At 35.3% G+C, this 25,505-nt stretch overlaps 1 protein-coding gene across 1 annotated transcript; it reads right to left on the bottom strand.

Moving 5' to 3' along the window:
- Positions 1–19,230: 19,230 nt before the first annotated feature.
- LOC107226286 (eukaryotic translation initiation factor 4E type 3) lies at positions 19,231–25,077 on the bottom strand. Its single transcript, XM_015667048.2, has 6 exons — positions 24,887–25,077; positions 21,961–22,081; positions 21,180–21,287; positions 20,522–20,644; positions 19,899–19,998; positions 19,231–19,719 (listed from the first exon to the last, which is right to left on the bottom strand). Exons 1-6 carry the CDS (start codon positions 25,033–25,035, stop codon positions 19,685–19,687), a joined length of 636 nt encoding a protein of 211 aa, XP_015522534.1. The 5' UTR covers positions 25,036–25,077; the 3' UTR covers positions 19,231–19,684.
- Positions 25,078–25,505: the final 428 nt, after the last annotated feature.

Below are 25,505 nucleotides of genomic sequence, written 5' to 3'. Positions count from 1 at the left end.
TTGACGCTTTCTTTTATTCGTTTTATTTTTCGTTGCTGTTTTTGTCTATTGTTTTTTATTTAAATTGATTTAATTTAATTTTTTTTTTTTCTCTCTTTTTTCTCCTGTCCGTTGCGAGTGAAGCGAATCCATCTAGCCCACAGAAAACTATTAGACTCGTCCCACATTGTGACGGTTGACGCACGAGCTCCTTTTAAGGGCCATAGAGCAGCCAGTGAGATTTGTGTAATTTTTAATCGAGCACAATGTCGGGACGGTGTCGAACTTTAAAACGTGTTTAAATCAGGCGCGTAAGTATGTAAGATACAGTGGCTGGGAGGTGATTTTCTATGTTAGCGGTTTGCCGAATGCCACTGGCGCCAAAGATCATCATGTATTTATCGTACAGACATCAATTTTACCACAGGAATGTCGAATGTTTCGTTTCGTTTCGTTTCTTCTTCTTCCTCTTCTTTTTTTTTTTTTATTTTTTTTTATTTTTTTTTTTTCTCTTCTTCTCTGTTCCAACTTTTTTTCTCCCCACCTCTCTCTATGCGTATCTCTTACTTATCCAAAACCTATACATGTGCCAAAAATTCCTAATCCTGTTCGTGACACGATATTAATTGGAAAATTCCACTGGCATTAATCGCTCCTGGGCTCTCGTTACATACGTATAATACAAAACACGCAATACACGGCGAATTGTCTAGTTTTATTTCGGTACAAATTCAACGGGCTTACTCTTTTCAATTATACCTTTTTTGTACGTCGCGTAATCCCCCCCCCCCCCCCAAAAAAAAAAAAAAACAATCGCTGTAGAATTGTTTAAGATTTATTGATTAAAGTCACTCTTGCAAAGTTGCTTTGCTTTGTGTTTTCTATTTTTCATTTTTGTATTATTACAACTCGAGTAAAATACCTAATTTTATTTTCACGGCAAAATTGATATCGTTGTATAAAATTTATTGTGAGATTGTTTGTACAATAAAATTGTAGAGGTCTCGTAGACACGTCGTCGGCGGATGTCGAACAATTAGTTAGAATTCAAAATTTATCACCAGTTTTGTACGTAACAAGTTAAACCAACCCAAGATTTTTAATAATGTTTACTCGCGAGACGTAAACAAATGATATGAATCCTCTGTTCATCTTCGTTCTCTATTAAATTCAACGTAACCGGCTTGCCACGTGCGACGATATTTTTATTTTTCACCTCGCATCAATTGCAGAGGAGAATTAACACTTTACAAATAAATTTAAAGAATAAAAATAAAAAAAAAATGCCACTACAGCCCTTTTTAATTTTCGTCTGCAATTAACTAGATGGAAGTATCAGCGTCGACCTGGGAAAATTTTCACAAGAAGGAGCAAGATAAAATATTGATTCGTTTATAAAAATTCAATGAACACGTCATTCATCAGTTCGTGAGTATATAGAATTGCTTCAGCTCAAACAGTGTCAATTTGTTCATTTACATTAATTTATAAATGATACGGTAATTATTGTTTGCTTTATCGACTCATTGAAGGAATCGAACAATCGTGTAATAAGTTCTCGGAAACTATAAGTACGACTAGCGTGAATATAGTCACACGAAGAGGGCATTCAACCACGACATAGTTACATCACAAACGTAATAATGGGATAATGCATGAGTACGAGCTGAACGTTAAGTTCAGCCTCACTATTCAATACTTGTATCCCACAAAAAATTCTCCAACAAACATTCACCTTGACCCTGATATTAACAGATTTATGACCACTATTGGTTGACAAACAAACAAAAAAAAAAAAAAAACGAAAGAATAAATAAAAACAAAAATACACCGAACAATGGCCATACATGGCAATTTACAACAACTTACATTGTTCGTAAAAGAAAGGAAAAAAATCAAAAAAAAAAAAAAAAAAAACACGGACTATCAAGTGATAAACTATAAAATATTCTAGGAGTAAGACACGGAGAAAAAATGATATGGTTGTATTTCTTCTCTTTTCGGTCAGACGAAAATTGACGAAAGTAAGACAAGTCTTGAAACGATAACAATATGATGTCACCCATGCTAAGTTATATCTACATATACATCACAAAGTTAGTGAAATTCAATTGCTTATAAAATTAGTGATTACCTTTTTCTGATGAAAAAGATAGAGGAAACCTAATTATTTTATTTTTCGGTATTTAATTCTTGGTTTGTTTTTTTCTATCTATCTTGCTTCTGGAAAAGACACAATTATAGTGCTGTTGTAACTGCCGACCAATAAAAACTTTTATACTTTTCCGCGAGTGTCACGACACAGTTACACAAATATATATATATATATTTTGAAATTGAAAAAATATATGAAGACAAAAGTCGGTAATTTAGTTCAACTAAACTTTGGACTGGCTGTTTGCGTTTGAAATTCCTTCAGCGACGCTTATTTCTTACATGTTACGGAATGTTAAATTCCAACGATATGATTTATACTCGAAATACGGTTCGGTGTTTTCAGTAAGTTGTTTGAGTCTTAAGTCATGACGATGAAAACGAAAACAAGGCCTCCGGCATACGTTGGAGCAGCCTGCAGATTTGCGCGTAGTTGAAAACACGTTTCGGCTGGACGCGTAATTCGTGAGGGATGAAAAATTAATGTTGGCGAAATTCGGTCACATCACCTAATTTGGGCAATTGATAAACGGCGTTTTTTCTCTTTTGTACTTTTTACACGGCATGAGATTTGCATAACAGAGGAATTCGTTGCATTGTTGCATTCGGAGTAACGCACGGCAATTAATTCGACAAGCTGAAATATCAAAGCAAGATAATTATTATGCGAAACTGTGTGAAAACATGTGAACAAGGCGGACAATATTGTTTCAGCTTTAAATAATACAATTCTTTCGCCATCGTTATTCTGAGTATAAAATTCAAATTAGTACGTGCTGTTTTTTTTTTTTTTTTGTCTATTCTTTTGTCGATTGATAATGATTAAACTGTTGGGAAATCCGGATGGATTTTGAATTAATATTAAACATTTTTTTATCGTTATTCAAATATTATTCGACTCTGCGTTATTGTGAGTCAGACATTATATTTCATGCATTCGATTAAAACCATGTGGAACAGGAACTCGGCTCACGATCAGCTCGTTCAAACGATCGAGGATTCCCCGGTCAGAAAGTCATTCCGCAACTCAATTACACGGATATATTATGTACATAATATACCTACGTAATACACACACACACACACACGCAAACTTGGAAACATTAAAACCGCGGTAGCCTCAGTGGAATTTTAGGATTTCCAAATATGCGACGAAATAAAAAAAAGTAGTAGAAAAAAAAAGCAAAAACACATAGAAAAAAAAAATCTATAATAACAACAGCCACGATCGTGGCCTACACGTAATTTTCCATGTGATTTGTATGTATGAAAATTTACAACCATGTGTCCGTCAACGGTGTGAAATGAAATGAGGAGTAAAGGTATATTATTGTAATATATTACGAATAAAGTGGGACAAGAGAAAAAAAAAAAAAAAAAAAGGAAATGAGTAAACTAAACCTACGATGTTAAATTGATATTAATTATCATTAATTCGCAATGAGTCTCTTTTTATGTTTCCTATTTTTTTTTTCTTTCGTTTTGATATCCGTATACTTAATGTGCATAGGTACACACCCAGGTGCGAAAATTTAAATGTTTATCATCCGAATGGAGTGAAAAAGTTCGTAAAATGCGGAATTTCAAATCGCATGAATATAGCGTCACAACAGGATTTGGCCGAGAAATCAGTTAAACGCGTTCGACGTTTGACGTTCGATTTATGTAATTCTTTCGTAATAACAAGAGTATAAGTATTTATTATGTGTATGTTACGTTACCGCGTGTAAACATTAAGATCAGTGACACTGCATCCATTACACTGCAGCCTACTAAAAACTATACAAATAGTTGTTTCAATTTTAAACCTACAAGCAGTATAAGGTATGTTGTTTATATTCAAAGGTGAAGTTTAAAATTTCTGGACTATAGATGCTGTCGTCTTTGTTCCAAATGAAAAATATTTTTCACAAAGAATTACTTACTGGATCCATCCATCGGTTCAAATTTGAAATACTAAAATTCTAATCAGATAAATCGGATGAACAATGTTACAGTGAAAATTTGTAGTTCGAGGCTATGTTACAAATACAATTGAGATTTAGAAGCCTTCACATTTCCTGTACGCTATAAATTTATTCGAAGTCTTTCTTGAACCGGATGTAGCGAAGAAAAAAAAAAAAAGAAACACACTTTTAGTAAGTCAAAATGTCGTAAAACAAACCACACTTAAATCACAAGCGTCATTAATCTTGGATTCAAATATTCGCTTATCAAGTTCTAATTTAAGTTGCCGTCTGCGGTATTCTCGGACAAAGAAACGGTCGTAAAAAATATACCAATTATATGTAGTTATGCGATAACCGATTCTTTGAAACGTTAAAAAAACGTTTAATTTGTTACGTGGGAGAAAATGGCAACTACTGTAATGATTTGTGAGACAAAAAAAAAAAAAACAAGACAAGCGATTCATCCTCATCATATTGAGAGGAATTTCCAGTTTGAATAACATACAGAGTGAATTCCTAACGACTGCATGGCCCGTCGTCTGCTAAAATTTAACGCGCACGCGCTACAATCCCAGAGCAGCTGTTTCCTAGGGTCTTTAACCTGTTCTAACCTTAAAAATTTTGACAGTTGTGCAATGAGTAAAACTCCCACCGACAACTGTCAAAATTTTTGAGGTTACGTATAACGCGGCGAACTGTCGTTTAAATTTATGACGGTTGCTCACCCTGGCAAACCACCGCCCTCGGACTGTAGCGTGTTCGCATTGAATTTTAGCAGACGACGAAACGCGCAGTCGTTAGGAAATCATTCTGTATAAAGTCCTTCAGCATTTTCATTTTTTACCATAAAAAAATCAAAAAAAAAAAAAAAATAAATAAATAAAAATTGTCCTGATATTCCTGTAACTATTGCCATAATTTTAAAAAATTCAGTTAATTTAACAAACAGATTTGATGTTGCAGTCACCGGGAAATTTAGTATTAAAAATTATAATCACGATAGATGGATAGTTGTGTAACATTTTTTTGTAGTTCAAACAATATTTACATGGTCAACAGCGTGATGACACAAGTTTTCCTTTCTACTTTCTTATTTGAGAATTTATGACATTCTATTACCACAACTACAAAAATAAATGCTGAAATGGAAATTGACTAGTAAGAGTGATAGCATTGATTATAATAATAACAAATAATGAAAATTTGTTTGCTTTTCTGACTCGAGAGTGCGCTACGAAAAAGTGGCGTTACCAACAAACTTGGGGGAAAACTCAAAAGTTCTACAAAAACCTTTGGTTAGTTACTTCATCACTCAGCTCGACTCAGGTGGTAACGTTCTGCAATAAGGTGTCTCAAATAAGTGTTCTGTAGCAACAATAAAGGGTGCTTTCCATTTACTGACTCAAGTCGACTCGTGTCGCTATTTCTGGTGTATTCCTTTGCCCAGATTGGCCGGTTACACCAGAAATAACGACACAAGTCGATTTGAGTCAGTAAATGGAAAGCACCAAAAGCATTCCGTCGATTTCACGATAATTTTCTGGTAACTAAATTGCCAATCCAATTTCTCTCACAATCAATGCATCGAGTGCAATCGCGTAGTTGCGATTCCCCGACCACGCGCATAAAAGTTACACGCTTGTAACACGCAAGTCCCAAGACAATTGAATTGCAAGATTAACACAAAGCTAGTTGCATAACGGTGATGTCTAATAATTGGGCATTAAGCAACAGATATATGCACGGATGAAAGGAACATTTCCATCCGTGTAACGACCTTTAAGTCGTGACATTAATGCGTGTTGCCAAAATTCTTGAAGAATCTTCGGAATTGCGAAGTACATAGGCATATACATAACCTATACATAACCTAACATACGTACATCTGTAGCCGGCTGTATTTTCTACGCGTGTGTTTGTGTACGTATAATACGCATCCATGCCGGCAATATTACGTACAAGATGAAGATTAAAAACGGAAATCTACCAATTGTCGAGGACAAGTTTCGCCTTTGAGGCCTCGCGACGCGTCATAATTTGCCGCTTAGCGACGCCCCGCGGCCATGACAAGGACGTCGGGCTTCCGTCGAACTCTTAAGCCGCGCTCACGTTGAAATAAACGTAAACAACCCGCGGAAATCAGTTGTCTACAATGGTTTAAAAAACGAGCCGAGAAATTTTTTTGGCGTTCGACAATCGTCGGGAAATTCAAAAGCGATTCACTCGCCAGCGAGATTCTCGTAATTTCTTCGAATATTCAACTTTCGCGGTTCATTTGAACGCGGTTTGAGCATGTTTGACAATCCGAAAGAATTTCACGAGTTATAAATTCACGCGGAAGGCTTAAGCCGTGTCTAAACATCTCAGCACGTGCCGTCCAACTGTTATACCTGTTTCCAGTTACACAGGCTGCTTGCTTCGTTCTCAACCATTAGAATCGACGCACGAGCTTCTTCGTTCGGCGTAAATTTGAATTTGGAACGTTATCAAAATTTCATCCGGCTTTTCAATTGGCGTTGATTGTTGAAGAGAGGGATTCTTATTTTAACCTTGATTTATTAAGTATAAAAAATATATGTATGTGATAATAGTCGTGAGAAACAAATTGCCATGTGTTTGTCAAATTATACCATAGAAAGTATGTATGTAACAGAGAGAAGAACAATAATGAGACGAATGCTTTCCATCTTCTGCAGAACAGTGATGAGGCAAATGATGATACATTAGCAAAAAATAGTGCGAATACTATTCGTATAATTTAAATCGAAATATGGTGCCGCAAGGTAATCATTCGGATGAATATATTCATCTTTGTTATGATAAAGAATGCGGATAAAAATATTTTACGAATCTAATGATATTATGGGCGTATATAATAACAGAAAGGTTAAAAAGACTAGACTGTAAGCCATATATTATTGAATTATAGAGAATGTATGCGTGAAAATTTATGTACATTAAAGAAGAACCAAAATCTGACCCGTTGATAAATGGTGAGCATTCATCAATTTGAATCACCCGAAATTACACCCACCTATAATGTGAATTTTATAGGATAGATAAACGTGAAGGTAATTACATATATGGTGTAAATAAAATAAAAAAATAAACACTAAGAATAATGATGAATAATGAAAAATTGCGACACGGTTATTTGAAATTAAGGATTGTCTTGTCATATCGAATTGGATGACGGTATTATTCTCCGAAGAGATATGATGACTTGATTATGTACGCGGGTTAATTTATTGTTTCTCTAACATATATCGTCAGGTAGGAACGATCCTGCGTTCTTCCGTGTAATTTGTAGATTCGATCGTTGGCGCTGGCTGGCATTATAATATCCCTACCTAGCGATAGGAAGAAGAAACTTAACAACAGGAACAGACAAGAGAGAAAACAAAAGATGATAAAGTATTAAAATATTGTAATTTTGAACTTGTGGAATTTGCCGCGCGTGTTATTCAAAATTTGATTTGCTAGTTTCTAACGATAATGTAATATAATCGTATATCTCGTCGATAATTTATGGTGTTCCCATATAACAAAACAACATTAATATCAACGATTCCTGTTAATCTATTTACTCAATTTCTAATCTCATACGCAGACGAGATTCATTTGAATTGTGGCGCCTCTGTCGGCGCGCAGAAATTTGTTTTTCAGATATTGGATAAAATCCGGTTTATATATGAGCTATTATCGAGCTCACTATCAGTTCACAATCTTCAAGTTGTATTACACAGGTTTCTCGTTAGCTTTAGCAAACTTCGATACGTGTATGTGTAAAAAAAGAAATCGATAAGAAGAAGAAAAAAAAAAAAATAACAACAATCTCGAATACATTCACTACCGTTTTACGAGATAGACATTACGATGGCGTCTTCAAGCCGGCGTCTATAAAAACAATGTAGATGACACTCCGAACACGTTCAAGAATTTTTACGAGAAATTACAGTATTCAGGTACCATTGAATAATCATAAAACTACGAAAACAGCTTCCCGAACATTCTTATCCCAGCCAATCAAAATACTCAACTCATTTACGATTGGTGCCAGAAATCATCGATGCGACACTTGAATTTCAATTAATATCCCATAAAACAGAGAGAAGTAGAATTATAAAAAAGTTCCCAAACATGTGAACCGGATTTGAAATTTGCAAATTAGAAAACGTGGTTCAACGAATCTTGCAAATTTGAAAACGCACGCAGCAATCAATAATTTTTAGGCGATGAAAAAAGCTCTCCAAATGAGTTTCAATCTTTGACTTCAATGTTACACGTGTACATAAATGCAGTTTGGTTGACCGTGACCCAGCCGAATTGTTGAAATGGAAATAGTTTAGTAAAAACTTGACGGCTATAGACGATTTCGCCACACCCACTTGCGCCGTTCCAAATTTACATGGTCATAAAGTCATTTCAAGAATTCCTTGGCGATATCTGGTGACAAACATCAATTGCGTCACGTCAATGCAGGACAGATTAACGCACTTGCCCACGCGTTCGCTCTACCATTATAAAGGTATTCACAGTTCTAACCGGAATGCAACGCTCCTTTCTCCAAATAGCATGATGAATCCCGAGAATGGAATTCTATGGAATATTCATTATTTTCTCTTGTAATACCGTGCGGTCTTCTGAACTCTTGTGTACCGTTCGAACATGTGGTTACGAAAGAGCGGAAGAAACGACAAACATTTTTCTCTAGAACCGTGCATTGGTAATTTTAAATCTACTATTTGTAAGAAAATTTTCGAACTCAATTTATCAAAAATTGGTTTGTCAATTATCGATTGACAAATGGCTTGTGTCGTATACTAAAAAATTGTTTTATAATAACACTCGAAATTGATACTTTTCCTGGGAAATTTCCTGATAGACGCATTACCAAAATGAATATCTGAGTTCTGAAACCATGACCACTGTACATTCGTTAGATGGGCGACTACATTTTCCCTTCAACGATTCTTACAATTGCAGAAGACGCATCCGCGCGTGAATTGCACCAAATCGTGAATTTATGTTAAAGGCTTGGTTAAGGAAAAGTTACGCTCAACTAATCATGCTGCAATTTTATTCGGTGTGAAACGGTATTTAACATTTGACGAGAGCTGGGAATAATTTTACAGTCGAAATAAGATTGCAAGTGTGTCAATGGCGGTTGTATTGAAATTACGCGCATGCGATTTCTTCTCAGGTGTAAGATTGTATCACATGAAACGACAGTAGAATAACCTAGGTATGATTTCAGCTTCGCCAAATTCCCAAAAACGGATAACCTAGTCCGTGAAATTTGCCGTCACGTGTACCGACAAATGTAAACTTGAGTTATTCGCCTGAGTTTACTCTGCAGGCGATAGATAGCAATTAGTCACATTTTGCATCTGTCTAGAGGGAAAATTATGGTATAAGTATAATGGTATAATGATGTGTACCTTATGAGTTAAACTTTAGCTCATTTACGGTGTTATCTTTTTATCCGTAAACATCGTCAGGTGTATTTCCACAAACTGGGATGCAAATCATCGTGACCATCGTCACCCAGTGACTAAAATTTGTCTTATACGCGACAACCGTGAGGTCATACTTTTTCACGATGAAAAGTAAATGCCGGAGGCGAGACTCCTGTAACACACTTAACAATATCGCACAAAGTCGAAGTTGACAGTGAAATGACACCAGCTGCGATTAACCGTCACGCCGGCTAACGAGGCCCTAATTTAATTTGCCAAGCGAAGCAATTACACCCGTCAGGTTATTCAGAAATTAAGTGACCTCCTGCACGTGTCTATGTGGAATTTCACGCTTACGACAGTTGACGAACGTCTCGACGATCCAGTGGATCGAACAGATTCCAAACATCATACGCACGCAGCCAGCCACGCGAGGCGTGTATCGTGTAAACATGTGTGAACACCAGCCTCGCCGATCGGTTCTAGTCACTGTCTATTTTTACAACAAATCGGTCATTTATTCCGACTACCTAAGCCCGCTTTAAATTCGAAGAACGATGATTGTCAAACAATATAAGCGGGGCGATCGTCAAGCATCCGGTCGGAAGATTCACCTGATTTGCATAAGATCATTACACCAAAATAGACACTTACCGGTACCGTAGTAAGCAAACTTTGTCCAATCATAACCTATATATCGAAATCCTCGGTTTATTTCACGGTAAACAACTACTTATCACTACCGTTATATATCGCCAGGCGATAATCCTAACGCGGTTTATAATGTGGGATATAAACACGAGTTCACCGATGTATGTACGCTGCCGGGCCACGTGAGCAGGTCTGTAAAATAACCGTGACAATCATAGATAGACGCTAAAAGCACGCCGGGGATTCCCCAGGCAGCGCCTGGCGGCAGGCAATATGCCTGTCATACCGTACGCGCGTTGCCTGAATCCAGGCGTAAAGCGACCGACGATACGAATCTCAGGTCATATTAGGTTAGGTTCGTCTGAGTTAATACCGAGTTAATGCGTCATCGTTTTACGGGGAATTCCCGAGACAATTAGTTTCACTGCAGGTCACCAATCGACAAGGTCGCGCTAATTGCCGGACGGCAAAATCTGCATCCTGTTTCGTGCGAGTTGCGAGGTGTGTACGATAATATGTATTATCTCATATCCTTTATTTCCTCTTATAGAATTTGCGTGTAATTTTGGGACCGTTGATTTTATTCGTGAGTTTGACTTTCATTTAACCCTGACAATGGAATCGTGACTTGGAATATACAAAAAAACATATTTGTCCGAATTTGAAAACATGATCATTTTTCAGAAACTTTATTGCTTCGAACTTGCCTCGAGGGTTCTCATAAACCATATGTCTGACGGGTTTTCACAGAATTTTATAAATATTTTATACCTGCGGGTCGTTTTAGATATATTTCAGCATTCAACACCGAACACAATGACGGAGCAGAAAATAATTCGAATTCATGCGGAGTCATTTGTTCTTTTTATAACATAAATGCAGACATGAATATAAGAATACAGATTTAGTTAGACAAAACGGTTGAAGACTTTAAAGTGCACTGAATTTTCCGTGATCTCACCCGGAAAATCATTTCTAATTGCAATATACGTTGAATTAATTTCCTCGAAGTTGAGAGCTGCGAGTCTTTGTGAAAAACCGTGAAATAGCCAGGTTCTCGTTATTCGACCAATTCAGAGAGCAATAATCGTTCCGAAGAATTCTGAAATGATTTAAACGTCTCCGGGGACAATTAAGAAGCGTTCCAGAAACTGAAGATCAGGCAACTATAAAACCTTTTTCCATCTGCAAACAGAATTTATGCTCTAAAAAATAAACCGTAAAATATAGCTGATGAACTTCAAAGTATTTCTGATCGTTCTCAATAATTAGGTACATATAACCATGTTTTAATGAAATACTTACGTAGGCTATAAATTGTTCCGAAATCTTACTAAAATATCTCGCAATATTTTCAAGGGAACAAACATGTTATGATCGAATATTTTCATATCTAACAGACTTTCAACAACTATAAGGATGTATCGGCCAGGCTGTCTATAAATCGAAGGTTAAGGAAAGCGAAAAAACTGTTTGAAAAATCGCCAGCAATGTCAGTAGCGCCGATGATAATGATGAACACCATCTTTAACGTGCGATAGAAATGAACCCGAATAAATTTGAATAACAGAAGTTATAATATCAACAAATTGGTGAAGGTTTATAAATGGAACGTTCAAAATGAAACTCTAGTGTTTTTAATCTAATACGATTGTCTTTGGGCTTGTCTTGCTCGGCGAATAGATCGTCATAAATTGTTTGAAAAACGTTCAGGAAATCTTACGTTATAGATAATATACAATATATATAAATAAGTACAGTCACAAAACAATCTTTGGAGATCTCAATGGCGGAGAAAATAAGCCTAAATAAATTGGTATCGGATGAAAAATCCAAGTTTCGATCGTTCGAATTAGAAAACCTTTTCTCAAATTGTCGTCGACATCTCAGCTCTTTTTATTAAAATTTACTCGGATTCATTTCAACAATCAATTGATACAGATATTTTTTTCATTTGTGTTCACCATCATTGCCGCTATTAACAACACTGCCGGAGATTTGTTTGAACGATTTTCACTCGTTTCTTAACCTTTGATTAAGAGGTTCCCCGGATTCGTCCTTAAATATTTCAAACGAACATGAGACGCAAATTAGCGAGGCAAAAATGTGTGTGCCTTAATATATACTGAGAAATAATTCTGATCGCGTGCAAAGCGTTAATGGCATTAAAGAAATATGTAGGTACGTTACAAACGTTTTGTGAAATTTTTTTATTGATTTCACATGAACATACGCCGAGCATGAGATCACCGATTTGTAACGGATAATAATTATTGAAATAGGAACGCGCAGTTGCAGGCCGTTGTACCTCGATAAATCGCAATTCAGCTCTCTCAAACGGAGAAGCTAATGGTAAAATCAATCGTCGATTATTATCCATCGCTGCACAAACTATCGGGGACAATATTATATCTCATGGATTACAACATACATGTGTATTAATTAAACATATGTCTACACTGAGAGAAATTTTTAGTTCCGGTTACCGCTCGGTCCTTAACTATTTTCATTTTTTACCACAATCGAAAAATATTGTTCTAGGTACAAAATGAAAATTAATTTTCTGGCTGTTACGGCGTAGTAAATTCGAGAAACGTTTGTTCAATCACATCGAATCAATGTTTTACTAATTTCGTGTTAATTTTACTGAAAATGGTAAACTGAAATTGAGGATGACTTAAATTATATGCGTTTCTTTTCTGTTCCAATAAAATTGTAAATAAAACAAACGACTTGGGTAGAAATAATGAGTCAAATTAAGAACAATCAAGAAGAATATTTTGATTTGGTTTAAAAGGATTTGAAGAAAAGTCAAATGAAATATGAAGAAATTCCATTTTTAAATCATGTTTTTAAAATGATTATTCCCGTTAGTTAATTTTCTTATACCTAAGTTCGGTGAATTTACAAAAATGTACAGAAAATTCAGAACAATTTCTATTCATACCACAAGCTTGGTAAATTTAAAAAGCAGTTCCGTATTTTTGCAACAATTATTTAAAATAAAACTCCGACATTCTTATCAAGTTTCCAAAAAATTTCCAACGACTTTCTTCGATTTTGCTACGCAAAAATTCTACTTCTGCTTGACTTTTTTTTAGCATAAATTTAGTACAATTACAAGCATTTTTAACAGCGCATATATCATGATTATTGCCCCTAAGCATGTAAACTAATTTGTGCCACGTATCATGCGACGTAAATTATACGTAAGAATCTCGTTTTTACCAAGCTGATGCTAATGCCTATGTATAAATCGCCGATAGCATTGACCCTATTGTAATCACTGTTGACGTGCGGCTCGCATCGTCTCGTGATGTCATCCGTCAACTTGCACGATCACGAGAGACCGATAATTATCAACTCATGTATTCAGCCGTTAACCCGAGGACGTCAAATACGCGTGACAAACGATTAGATGCAGCGTCTCTTTCGACTTGAAATTTTCGTCGCGTTTGGAGGAGGAAGAAAGAACTTGATAAACAAGGAAATTAATCACGGCACGCAAGCTTCAAAAAGTGAAAAACTGACCAAGTCAATTTGATTGAATTTTATTAGAAGAACCTCTTTTCAACGAGGTGAAAAAATTTTAATCGTAGGCTGGGCAAAAAATTTCATTTGTTATAGTAACTGGAAAAATTCAGTAAAACAGGTATCGTTGAAAAAAAAACTGTTTTTTTTTTTTTTTAGTTAAATAAGGCTCTAACATCAATTTATTATTGAGCAAGCATTATAATTTTCATTTTGTAGGTAATCGTAAGGAAAGTTTGGTTGTTAATAAATTTGAAAAAATATCGCTACCTGTAATCGTTTCGGTTTTTTTTTAAATGCTAAAACCGGAATTTTTGTCCGACTTTGTCAATATATTCTTCACCAAGTACCCGAAACTAATTATCAATTTTATTCATTATCATCACCGAAAGTTATAGTTACAAATGAATATTGCGATCGCATTCGGAAAATGTATTGTCATAAGTTTTTCTTACTACAAGCTTTTGATTATATCGTAACTATTGAGACTGTTTGAAGTTGGTGAACCGATAAATTGATGTCGAGGCCTTACTTGAATGAAAAAATCTAGTAAACCGGCAACAGATACGTGAATCATAACCAGAAAATTTACTACTAATAATTAAAATTATAACGATATCCGTCGTACTAAAATTTTCTAATTTTCAAACGAGATTCGTTAATTTTTAATCGTTTCTCTACCGACAAGTTAAGAAAACACAGTTTTAATGCAACTAAGCTGGATCCACTTTCCTGTCTGCAGCTTTCAAACTTTCTTTTGACAATGTTTTCGTGTCGAAATTTTTTACGTTACGACCGCAAGTCCGAAAAATCGTTGAAAAATTTTACTGACGATCTTCGACGAAACACGGGCGAAAAGAAGTTTGAAAAATTTTCCACCTCCGGTAATAATTCCATGGGAAAAATACTCGAGTAAGAAGGGAAAATGGAAGAGACAAAAAAAAAAAAATAAAATTTTTAAATTTAAAAAAAAAATAAATAAATAAATAAATAAAATTTCCACGTTATAACTTACGAGAAATTCAACGAGGAATGGAGTTAAATTATTGGTCTCCTTGGCAAGGTCGCCTACTCCCTTCTCCGGCACCTGCCGGACTTTGGGTTACATTATAGGTACATATACATACATTCGTACACAGTTTGCGTTATACCAAATGTATGCATAATGCACACCCACACACGTGCGCAAAAATTTATAGACGTGTACGCACGGTTGAAATAACGTAATGTTAATTCGCACCGGTTTCGTGTTATAATACGGCATGGAAACAAAAAAGAAAAAAAAAGAAAAAAGATTCACACATTAGCATACACTTGACATTATACCGTAAAATTGGATACGTTTAATGTATTCTCTGTGTTTTCGGGTGTATAACTGACAGATCTAATTGCAGATGCTTGGAACATCCGTGATCGTAGCTAAAAGATGTCAAGATTTATCTAACCGATTGTAATAATACGGGGTAAAATATGTATAACATTCATTCGGTTGTGGGGATTTCTTTTTTATTTATTTATTTGTTTATTTATTTTTATTTTATTTTATTTTAAAAAACAATCAGTGTAATGGAAAATAAAGGAATCGGCAGACGCGCAGCAAAATTTTACTGCTTCTTTTCTGGACGACTTTTAATATTTATCGTTAATTCTCGATGTTTCTCGACTCGTTGCGTCGAACTTGAACAACGCGGAGGCACAAGAAAGTAATTAATTGTGCATATATTAGAAACCATATGCGTACGTGCGATACTTACAAAAGTATGAAACTCGCTTGTAAGATTCAATGAAATAGAAAATTCGCGAATGTCTATGAAATTGAAAACATTGTGAACTTGGGTATTTATTCATGCGAGTGTAAACTCGCGAAAAAATTTAATTTCTTCAACTGCTTTCTGTCTGAAAGTTGAGATACATACAAAGAAAAAAAAAAAAAAGAAGCAGAAAAATGACGGTCGGAATTTCAAGATATTAAAACGTCAGGTTCGTTAATGGTTTTAATCACCTAAATTAGTTCAAATTCAATCGAATTCTCACCACAGTTCGAAGAACGGTGGAAACGAGAATTAATTGTGGAAATCAATAAAAGTATACCAAAGAAATTTGACCACTCGATAATTTGAAAATGTTAACGGGGTGCGTTGGAATCCAAGAATTGTTTGCCTGGAATGAGATTGACGAAAAATTTAACCAATTAGCGTTTAGTTTATTACACATTAACCAAGGGAAAAACCCGTTTTTTGTATTTTTATATCGAACCCATTTGAAGTGGAACGTATGTTAAAGTAGAACACATTTATAGACGTTGATTGTAAAAAAAAAAATAATAACAAAGAACTCGTCGATTCATTCTCAATACCGAGGCGGGCGATAAAAAGTGCCTTCAAAAGTGTTGAATTTTCCTAAATGTAAGTAACAAATTTTTCGTCATGTACAAATATGTACGGATTTGCGGAGTAACTATAATAAGTGAATATTATAACGACGTTAATATTATCGCTTCGATCGGTTGAATGTTTGATTGCAGTATCTCCTGATTTACGATATAGTATAATTTAAGGATACAATATTATATCTATCGATTACCGGATTCCTGAATAAAATCTTTTTCGCGAAATTTTCGCGAAACACAGTTGGCGCGCATTTATATCGATGTGGTGATTTTTTTTTTTTCGGTTTCAAAAGAATAAAAAAAAAATAAAGTAAAACCAGGATCTCGCGCCCATGTTAGAAGTTGTTTATAACAACAATATACAATACGCACAGGTTTCACATTTATGTTTCAAATTTTAATAGCGCTTTTGACCGACATTAAGAGAGTCTCCGTAAATTACGTCATCGAATTTTGAGGGTTTTACGCCCCCCCCCTTTAACAATCCTACTTAGGTGCGAAAATGGAATTTCTCGGCTCGAATTTTTTTCTAAACCAGCGACTAATTAAAGACAGTGGTACGCATTGCGGAAACTTTGTCCGTTACCTGCGATCGGAGCCACGATAGTTCAGTTCAACAGCGAGAATGCGCCGATAAAAAAATTTTTGTTTTTTTTGCATACGAAGTCATAACGTGACGACCCCCCCCCCACCCCCCTTCCAAATAGTCTAAAACCGATGACGTAATTTACGAACGGTCCATAATTTTCCCCCCAGCTGCATCGTCCGATATGACTTGTTTTCATGTTTTCGTTTTTTTTTTTTTGCTTTGTTTTAAACACGCACACACATACACACACACACACGCATAATCGCAATTAAATCATGGGAATAAAAAACCAGCCGACCGGTAGTTGAAAAAACGAATTTATACAGACACCGATATGGCGTCGAACGTATTGTAATTAAATACGTGTAAATGTAGTAAATCGATGACGTAGAACTCGCGATTACGGAGAAAATTGTTGAAAACCGTTTCCCCGTTATTGATTCCTTGCTCGAAATAACGCGTCATATGCCGGCATATCGAAAACGGAAATGGGGATTTGTACGACGCGGGAATATAACTAGCGCTTGGATGTAATTTGAATACCGCGTCGAATCGCGATGTTGAACCGTGTAAAGCCTGGCGCCGAGACGGCGCGACAACAAACATAATCTTAAAAGGCAGACGGTGTGATGATCGGCTAGGGAACGGCCAACTAGGAATTTTAGGTATTCACAAAAACTCACTCGATTAATCACAGATAATTTAATAATGATGATAAAATTTTTCTCAACAGCCTTCTAAACTCGCGAGACTGGTTTTCTCCCCACCCACCCCCCCCCCGAACGAATGATATCCTCGTATCTGGCCGGTTACAAGCACGCTGCAGTCGGGTGTGACTGATTGACTTATTAACATATATCCGTTTTTGCAAGAGCGAACAATAATCTATAACCGCAGAACTCGAGGATTCTCGAAAACGCTTTCATTATGCGATATTGTACGGCAGCTTTGATCAGCTTGTAATAGCTTTGTGTACAGCGAAATGGGCGATAAAGTATATTCGTGGTGTAAATTTATTGAAAACCCGCGACTCGAGCGTAGTGAAAAACGTTTGGAAACGTTTTGTTTTCTTTTTCTTTTTTTTCAAAGTCGCGAGAGTCGTCTCGACAAGCAAATTACGACGCAAATCGAAATTTTTAGGACACTTGTTATAAACTTGTAAAGGCGACATTTTTTACGATATCACTCGAAAAACTTGTTCTGTACGTGGCAAAAGTAATCCTCGCTGAAGGATACTTCTTATATTTAATTTTAAAAGGTCGCTATCGGAACTCGAATTTTTCCTTGTTCAAATGACGCGGGGAAGACGGTATTCTTTTTTTTTTTTTTTCTCTAACTGTTACCACTTGATCCTGGATGCAATATGTAAATAATTTAATTTTTTATTGAAATTTAGTTTGAATTTTTATCGTATAGTCTATGATTTAGTTTTAAAAAACGTGAAAAATAAGTTTAATTTTTAAACTTTCAACTGTTTGACCCGCGAGTTTCAGTCAGCGGAGACTTTTGCCCGGAATTTGATTGCGTTTTTGAACATTTTCGCGATCAAGTTCAAGTCATCGATTGCGCTCGAGTGGGAAAAAATTACGAAAAAATTAAATGACGTTTTCCCGGTGTTATTAGAATATGAAAACTTTGCGAGGTCAAACTTTTGAAACTGTTTTTTATTATAGGTATCGAAGCCCAATGAAATGATTGTTTTTCCAAAGCAATCCAATTCCTTACTGATTCTGAGAAGAAAAATACAAATTTCAATTTCAATTCCAGTTATCGTGAAGCCTGGTTATACTTACTTATACGTGAGAAATAACTGATTACAGGTGAAAATTAACTTGCAAAATGGCTAATCGTAAGCTGCTCGTCGATAAATTGTCAGGTTTTCACTGAAAAGTTGGTATACCTGGTAAATTGCATGAATAAGTAAAGAAAATACTCGAATTCGACCGATGAACATTTTTCAGCTACTTTTTCTTTCGGAATAATAGAGAAACGGTATGTTCGAATAAAAATAAATCTCTGAACAATCGTTATACAATGATTTTCTCTGCAAAATCCTCGATCTCTGGATATAACTCCGATTATGCTTTCGATTCGATGAAACTCTAAGAATTTGGCAAGGGATTTCAGAAAATGGATTGTAATTTCTGCGCGAAATATTGTCTCGGTGTAATAATCAATACCATCGACAGATTTATAAATTTGCAACGGCGAAATTTGAAAAAGAAACTGTTCTGTGCTGTGTTCGTTCTTTTTTGTTCTGTGGACGAATCTAAATCGGAATTTTTTTAATTTTCAGAGTTTCACCTAAATCTTCATAAAAATCTCTGGAGACATTCGGTGATATTGAATAGAAATACGTTCGTCAAATTCCAGGGCTATAAGATACTTATAAATAAATAAAGATAAATATTGACCGCATTAAAATTCTAGATGTCGTAAAAATAGTATAAAAAAATCTTCATATTTTGGTTGATTTTTTTTCTACCTTAAAATTATCGTACACAATGTGAAAAGTAATTTGAAGAAAAATTGAGTGTAAAAAAATATATATTCAACATTTCAAAAAACACCAATAATTGTATAATATGTAAAGAAACAATCAAATTCGATATCACAAAGTTGCAATAAAATATTAAAATATCATTAATACCAACGGATTATACAAAAAGCTTTGAAATTCATTTGATCAAAGAAAAACGACAGTTTTGCTTTCTTACTCCTCTTAATTAATCATTCCACGATGATCACAGCTTTTCTCTATATCATGTATAACATTATGGTAGGATGCGTTTTTCAGATCAGCTGTTGCCTGCCATAATTCTTTGGCCACATTCGTCGGCATGTACAAAAAATCCATAAAATTATATAACGTTACTAACATTGCAGGACTGATCGCATATTCGTCGGAACGCACATTTTACGTACTGGGTATCAATTTTTCATCCATTGCCACTTCGACTTCGACATATTTGTAAATTGGTCTTCAGCGACGGCCGTAAGCGTGATTGGATTGATGGGCTAAAAATATCACTGTCATTATTTCACGTCGTCGATTATGCAATCGAATAACATTTGCGAAATACGTACTAACAAAAGTATTCGTGCGTAACGCATGTAACGATCTGTAATCACCTCATACCGAGGATATCATCAAAACAGTCGTAATATTCGTGATTAAATTATCCGGAAACACTTACGTTTGTAGAATTCGGCAGGGAACTTGACTTCCGGCAATAGTTGATGAACTTTTTTCAGCACGGTGGCCGAAGGCGCCAGAGCGGCGTTAGCATTCCATATCTGAAGAAAATATGTATATTTGTATAGTTAATATTTTCCCCAAATCTGCGTATTCGTGTGAAAAGATTTAAAAACGATTCCGCCATTTAATTCAGTCGAGATTTATTTATATTTTCACTCGGTACGTGCGTCGCGTCAATCGTACAAGAAAAATGTCAACCTCATTCCACTCTTCGTCAATTTTCTGGGTCAAGAATTTTTCATCGATTTCTACGTGTTGTAATTTATTATCCGCGTTAATAAAAACAGTTTTTCAAGGACGGCGAAACGACAACTGTCTTTGAATAAATGAATAAATAATGATACGCGAAAATACAAGTTGTTATGTAACGATTGTACGAACATAAGTCATCAACCCGTTGTCCGCTAGCAGCCTTATTACATAAAGATTTTTGACCACGTGGTGATGCAGACTGAATTCCATAATTCTCAAGCCTGGTATTGAAAAGTGATTCAGTTATTGTCCTGTAAGGAATTTGCCAAATCGTAACTTTGTAATAATTATGTTTAAATACAAGCGTACCTGTATAAGATCATCTCTGTCCCTGATCGAGACTGTGACACCGCAGATTTCGTCACCCTCAGCGACACTGTCGGAAAACTGTTCTCCAATCGCTGCCAAAACGATTTCCTTCCATACATCGGCCTGTGTAACATTATCAAATTTAATTTAGGTTTATTTGCCAAAAATCGATACTCTTCGTTAATTTTGGCAAGTTATGAATTTGGTCTTTTCACAAGTTGCGAAACTCTCGAAAAATGCAAAAACGAAAAACATTGGAATCTCGAACAAAGGCTCAGATTTCGATGCTTCGTTCCGAATCGATTCTAAATGATGAAAAATATTTTAATAGATTCGTTCAATCTTACTTAACGATCGCTGATTTTATTCAAAAAATGCACGCGTGGAAAATAACCTTTTGCAAAAAACGAACAATCGTTGAGTAAAATCTTCTCAAACAAAGCTGATGGATTTTCAATCGTTCGGAGTGATTTGAAATAAAGCATGGATAATTAAATAAAAGCTTTCGTTAGTGTCTTTACTGTTATCGATACTTCCAATACACCTTCGTAACTTGATTCGCAAGTCGTTTCGCAAGAAAATTCCTCCAGCGAATGGAAATTTCGGTAAATTGTGTCAGTGTGCTGGTAACCGAATTAGGAACCCGATGTCCACTTACCGTATCGTACTTGTGACATTTGAGTCTCCATGTTCCACCGTGTTGGTTAACGGGTTCTTCCCATAACGGGTATCTCTCATCCCTCATCAGATGATAGCTGTACCTTACCTGTTGCAAAAGAAACGATAATCCGTGAGTTTGAAAAATATAAAAATCTGTTTTACAATTTACTTACAATTTTTATTTTGTTTTTTGTTTTTTGTTTTTTTTTTTTTTCATCAGCCGCGATCTTCAATAATCTAAATTTTCAAGTCACCTAAGTAAAATTTGCTTCAACAGCGGTTTTTTTTTGTGGTGTGAGAAACGAATTGTTTTGCAGTACGCAAATAATTCCAGATTATTCATATTTTGCGAGATGATGAGTGAGTCAAACATGAAAACGTACTTTCCTATGCCTATGGATGCCTGATTTTGGGGTCAAGGTACTTTTCGTTATTACAAGAGACCCTCACAATCACGATTAACCGTAGATTTATCTTGGGAATTTTTTCAGAGATGGGAGGAATTCGAACAGATGCTCGCTAACCTTGTTTTTTTCGAGAATTGTGGAACATTTTGAAATGCGACATTTTTTTATCCTAGAATTCGAATGAAATTTTTCAAACGGTATATTCACCGGACAAAAAATGTATTTGGTTTCGATATCTTGCGATGGCAAATCTGAATTCTTTATGTTTTTATAAAAAAATTTTTTTTTTGATTATATCGTCGCACAATAATGACGTATATGTGTACCTATGATATACATTTTCACAAAAAAAAAAAAAGGATAAAAACTGACCTGAATATCACCAGCATTTGGTATGTGGTTGAAGACCGCCCAAAAACTTTGTACCGTGTTGACGGTATAAATTTTTTTCAAATTTGCCTTGTATTCTTCTGCCGTTGTTCCTGAAATAGCTCTGTAAAAACAAAAATACAGTTTGCGTTGTTATTTTTCAACAATTTTGACAGATTTTTCAGAACGGAAATCGAATTTCTCCCCACCTCATGAATATCATATGGAAGGCGTATAAATAATAATATATGCATCGGAATTGAAAATTTAAATGCTTCAAGTTTATAACCAACCTGAAATGTCGGTGTAAGCGTTGTTTCAAAATTATATACAAACTTTTATCTTGATCCTCGTCTTAATCAAATTTCAAAATCTTAGGTTTGGAAACTTCGTATGATGGTAATTAAAATCGCGATTGAATGGTATTTGGCAAATTAGATTGAAGTTTTCTGTTTTCCATTCCTATGTAAATGAAGTTTCTTGACATTCTAATCGATAAGTACAATTCTTCGTTACGCTATAAATCCGATACTAATTATTAGAAAAATCTGTTTTCTATCTTTAAATCTAATTGAGTGGTTTGGTTCTGTGTAATTTACTACAAAATTATGCGATTACTCGATACAAATCTGACTCATGTTATGCAAGTATTGATTTCAGGGCAAGATACGATGCTTGAGTGGTGAATTCAAGTGAACTGATTGAAAGTCGTTCAGTGATATGAAAGATTAAGCTGATACTATAGACGAGACTTTCTTGCGTAGCGATCTATCAATTATACTTTGTTATTCGATCATTTAAAATGTACTGGAACAAGGGATAAAGAAAATGTCATGATGTGCTGATTCTCACGGAGAATATTGAATTCTCTTGACGAAATTTGCTTGTTTGAAATAATATGAAATTACGATTTTCAGTAGTGATGGGTTTAAGATCTAATCTCTTCGAGAATCTATCTTTTGGTTCCTGAAAATCGATCATTTGTATCGAAACTCCACCGGCCGATCTTTGCTGAAATCGACTAAAAATCGATGAGAATCGACTCCCGATTCTCAAGAAAAATCTGTAAATTTATTCAGCTGCAGCTGACAAGAGAACAAAAATTTCCAAATTCATTCTAAGGTCGAAGTTGCGTTCTCATAAAAACTCTTAAATCGGTCACGTGACACTGCGCTCAACACACCGTAATATAATTATTTGAAGTAAAGATCGATTGGCAGGAATCTCAAGTGATCACAGATGGTTTGAAGTACGGACAAGAATAATTTGTATTCATTTCCAATGGTTCCGGATAGCAAAGTATGAATAATTGAGGAAGATACTTCTATAGCGATTATGCTGCCTCGAGTGGTTTTTAACAAGGTTGTTTATGAATTTTTATGCCCCCAGGGGCTTAAACGCTTTCAAATGAATTTTAAAAAATTTCCTGAAAATTTGAGCTCTCTACATCAATTCTAACATAATCCGCTTTGCGATCGAAGTTTCTCATGAAAACAATATGGAACAAAAAAAAACTTTTCTCTTTGAAATTTTTCAAGTCGTTGACGCATGTACCGAAACTAATGGAAAATACGTATTTTTGTAAAGAGTTTAACGCTCTACAAAAATACTCTGAGGCACAAAATTCGTAAATGAAAGCGTTCGGATATTAATTAACGAATTTGATGAAACTTCGAACGTTAATTAAGCATGCAAGTTTTGTTATTTAGCGCAGAGTAAAGAAAGAAAATATACGGAAAACAAACGAAAGGCACGATATTCTGAAAGACGTTAAAATATGCTGTTTTGCAAGTCTGTTTTAAATTGTGTAACAGAGTGAGTGTTTTGACTCCGTGCAGTTTTCACGAATTCGTTCAACGAAAGTTTCATATTTATATTTTCTGGCATAACGATAAAGAATGGCGAATTACTGCTCGTTTTTAAACAATAGATGTAAAAATTTTGCCAACGAAAACTTCTCAAGCTTTATTTGACGAGCATTCCGGTCGACTGGATCAATAATTTGTTTTCTCACATAAGTTACTACGACTTTTTAAGATACAAATATGTCGTTTATACGGATGAAGATTTGAAAGTTAGTGAACTTAAAGTACATTTATTATTTTCTGGTTTGGTTATAGAATCTTATAACTGTAATATTTGCCGGACATTACTTTACAACAACAATTATATATATTTAGTTATTGTAAGTATGGAAATATTTATAGTACTGTTGGAAAAATGATGACGATAAGTGGTATTTTTTCACTAAAACATTGACGTTTATCGTCCGAAAAAGAATAAAGAAGATAATCAATGTCGACACAGTTACGATTTATTGAAAAAAGTGTACCACAAACAACTCGATAAAATCTTATCAACATGAAAAAGTAGAATCAGAAAAACCTTGTAAGATTTAAATATAATGTAAGATCCGAATGATTCGTCTTACGTGTAACTATCTGGATGTAAACATTGCGAGTATACGTAATCTAGACAAGTAGTAATTGATACGTATAATGATAGGAGTACACGCGTTGTAAGCAACAAAGAAACAAACAAGTATTACTAACAGCGTGTAAACATTGTATTGGATAGCCTGCATCAGCTGGCAATGGGAATATCACATACTTATCTCTCGCAACCATGATAATTGTGTAACAATTGTTTACACAATTTCTAATGCTGAAAATGCATATTATAATTACGAAACGTTTTAACGTTCGATTACTTGTTGTAATACATCGTCAGTGATGGCAACGAAGAAAACGTGAGAAAGTGAAAAACTTGAGAAACAAAAACGTGGTGAAAGTGGAATTTTTATTCATCAAGTTACAGGTACTGGAGCTTGATTGAAATTGACAATGTCATTCGTGGGCATAAACTATAGACATATACAACACGTATCCGGGGAATTTGGATACTTCCCGTTTCCTTATGATTAACTCACTTGTCCAGCCAGAATGTCCAGGCGGTTTGAAGCGGTATTCCGGAAGTCTCATGTTCCTTTATTGTCTCAACGGTGTGGTCCGAGAATATCGGCGATTTTGACAAATCCGCACTGAGGGCATCCGTCGACTCGCACTTCAGCGCCGCCATATTGGATACAGCAGGTTATTATCAGCGTGTCACATGATCAACTGACACGAACGGTACCAGCTGACTTCTCCCAGCTGTGCGTACATTAGCAGCTGTGATGGTAAGTTTCTCAGCATGCTGACCAACGCAACGTCAGTGAAACGGTCAATAATTTGACCGAGAGAATATCGTACCGTCAGCCTTGGCAGAATCTTAAACTACCGTTTACAGGTAACAGATTGTCGTTTTGATCAGGAATTACATCGCGGTATCAGGTATCAGCGGAACTTATCGTACGATCAAAATATCAGCGTGAAATGAAAATGATGCAAGACAAATATGAAGACGAAGCGCAAAGATCTGATTCATGTTCAGCCTCGTTTATGTTCAATGTGCCGTTGGAGTTACCGCTTGCGTAACTTTCGATTCGCGTGGCGTCATCTGAAAAGATTGTTAGCATTAATCAGTTTTATCAATTAATCTTTTGCACT

The sequence above is a fragment of the Neodiprion lecontei genome, chromosome 3, assembly GCF_021901455.1.
Source record: "Neodiprion lecontei isolate iyNeoLeco1 chromosome 3, iyNeoLeco1.1, whole genome shotgun sequence".
Classification (NCBI taxonomy): Eukaryota; Metazoa; Arthropoda; class Insecta; order Hymenoptera; family Diprionidae; genus Neodiprion; species Neodiprion lecontei.
The sequence above is the reverse complement of the archived record's forward strand: the minus strand, read 5'-3'. Positions and strand labels throughout refer to the sequence as shown.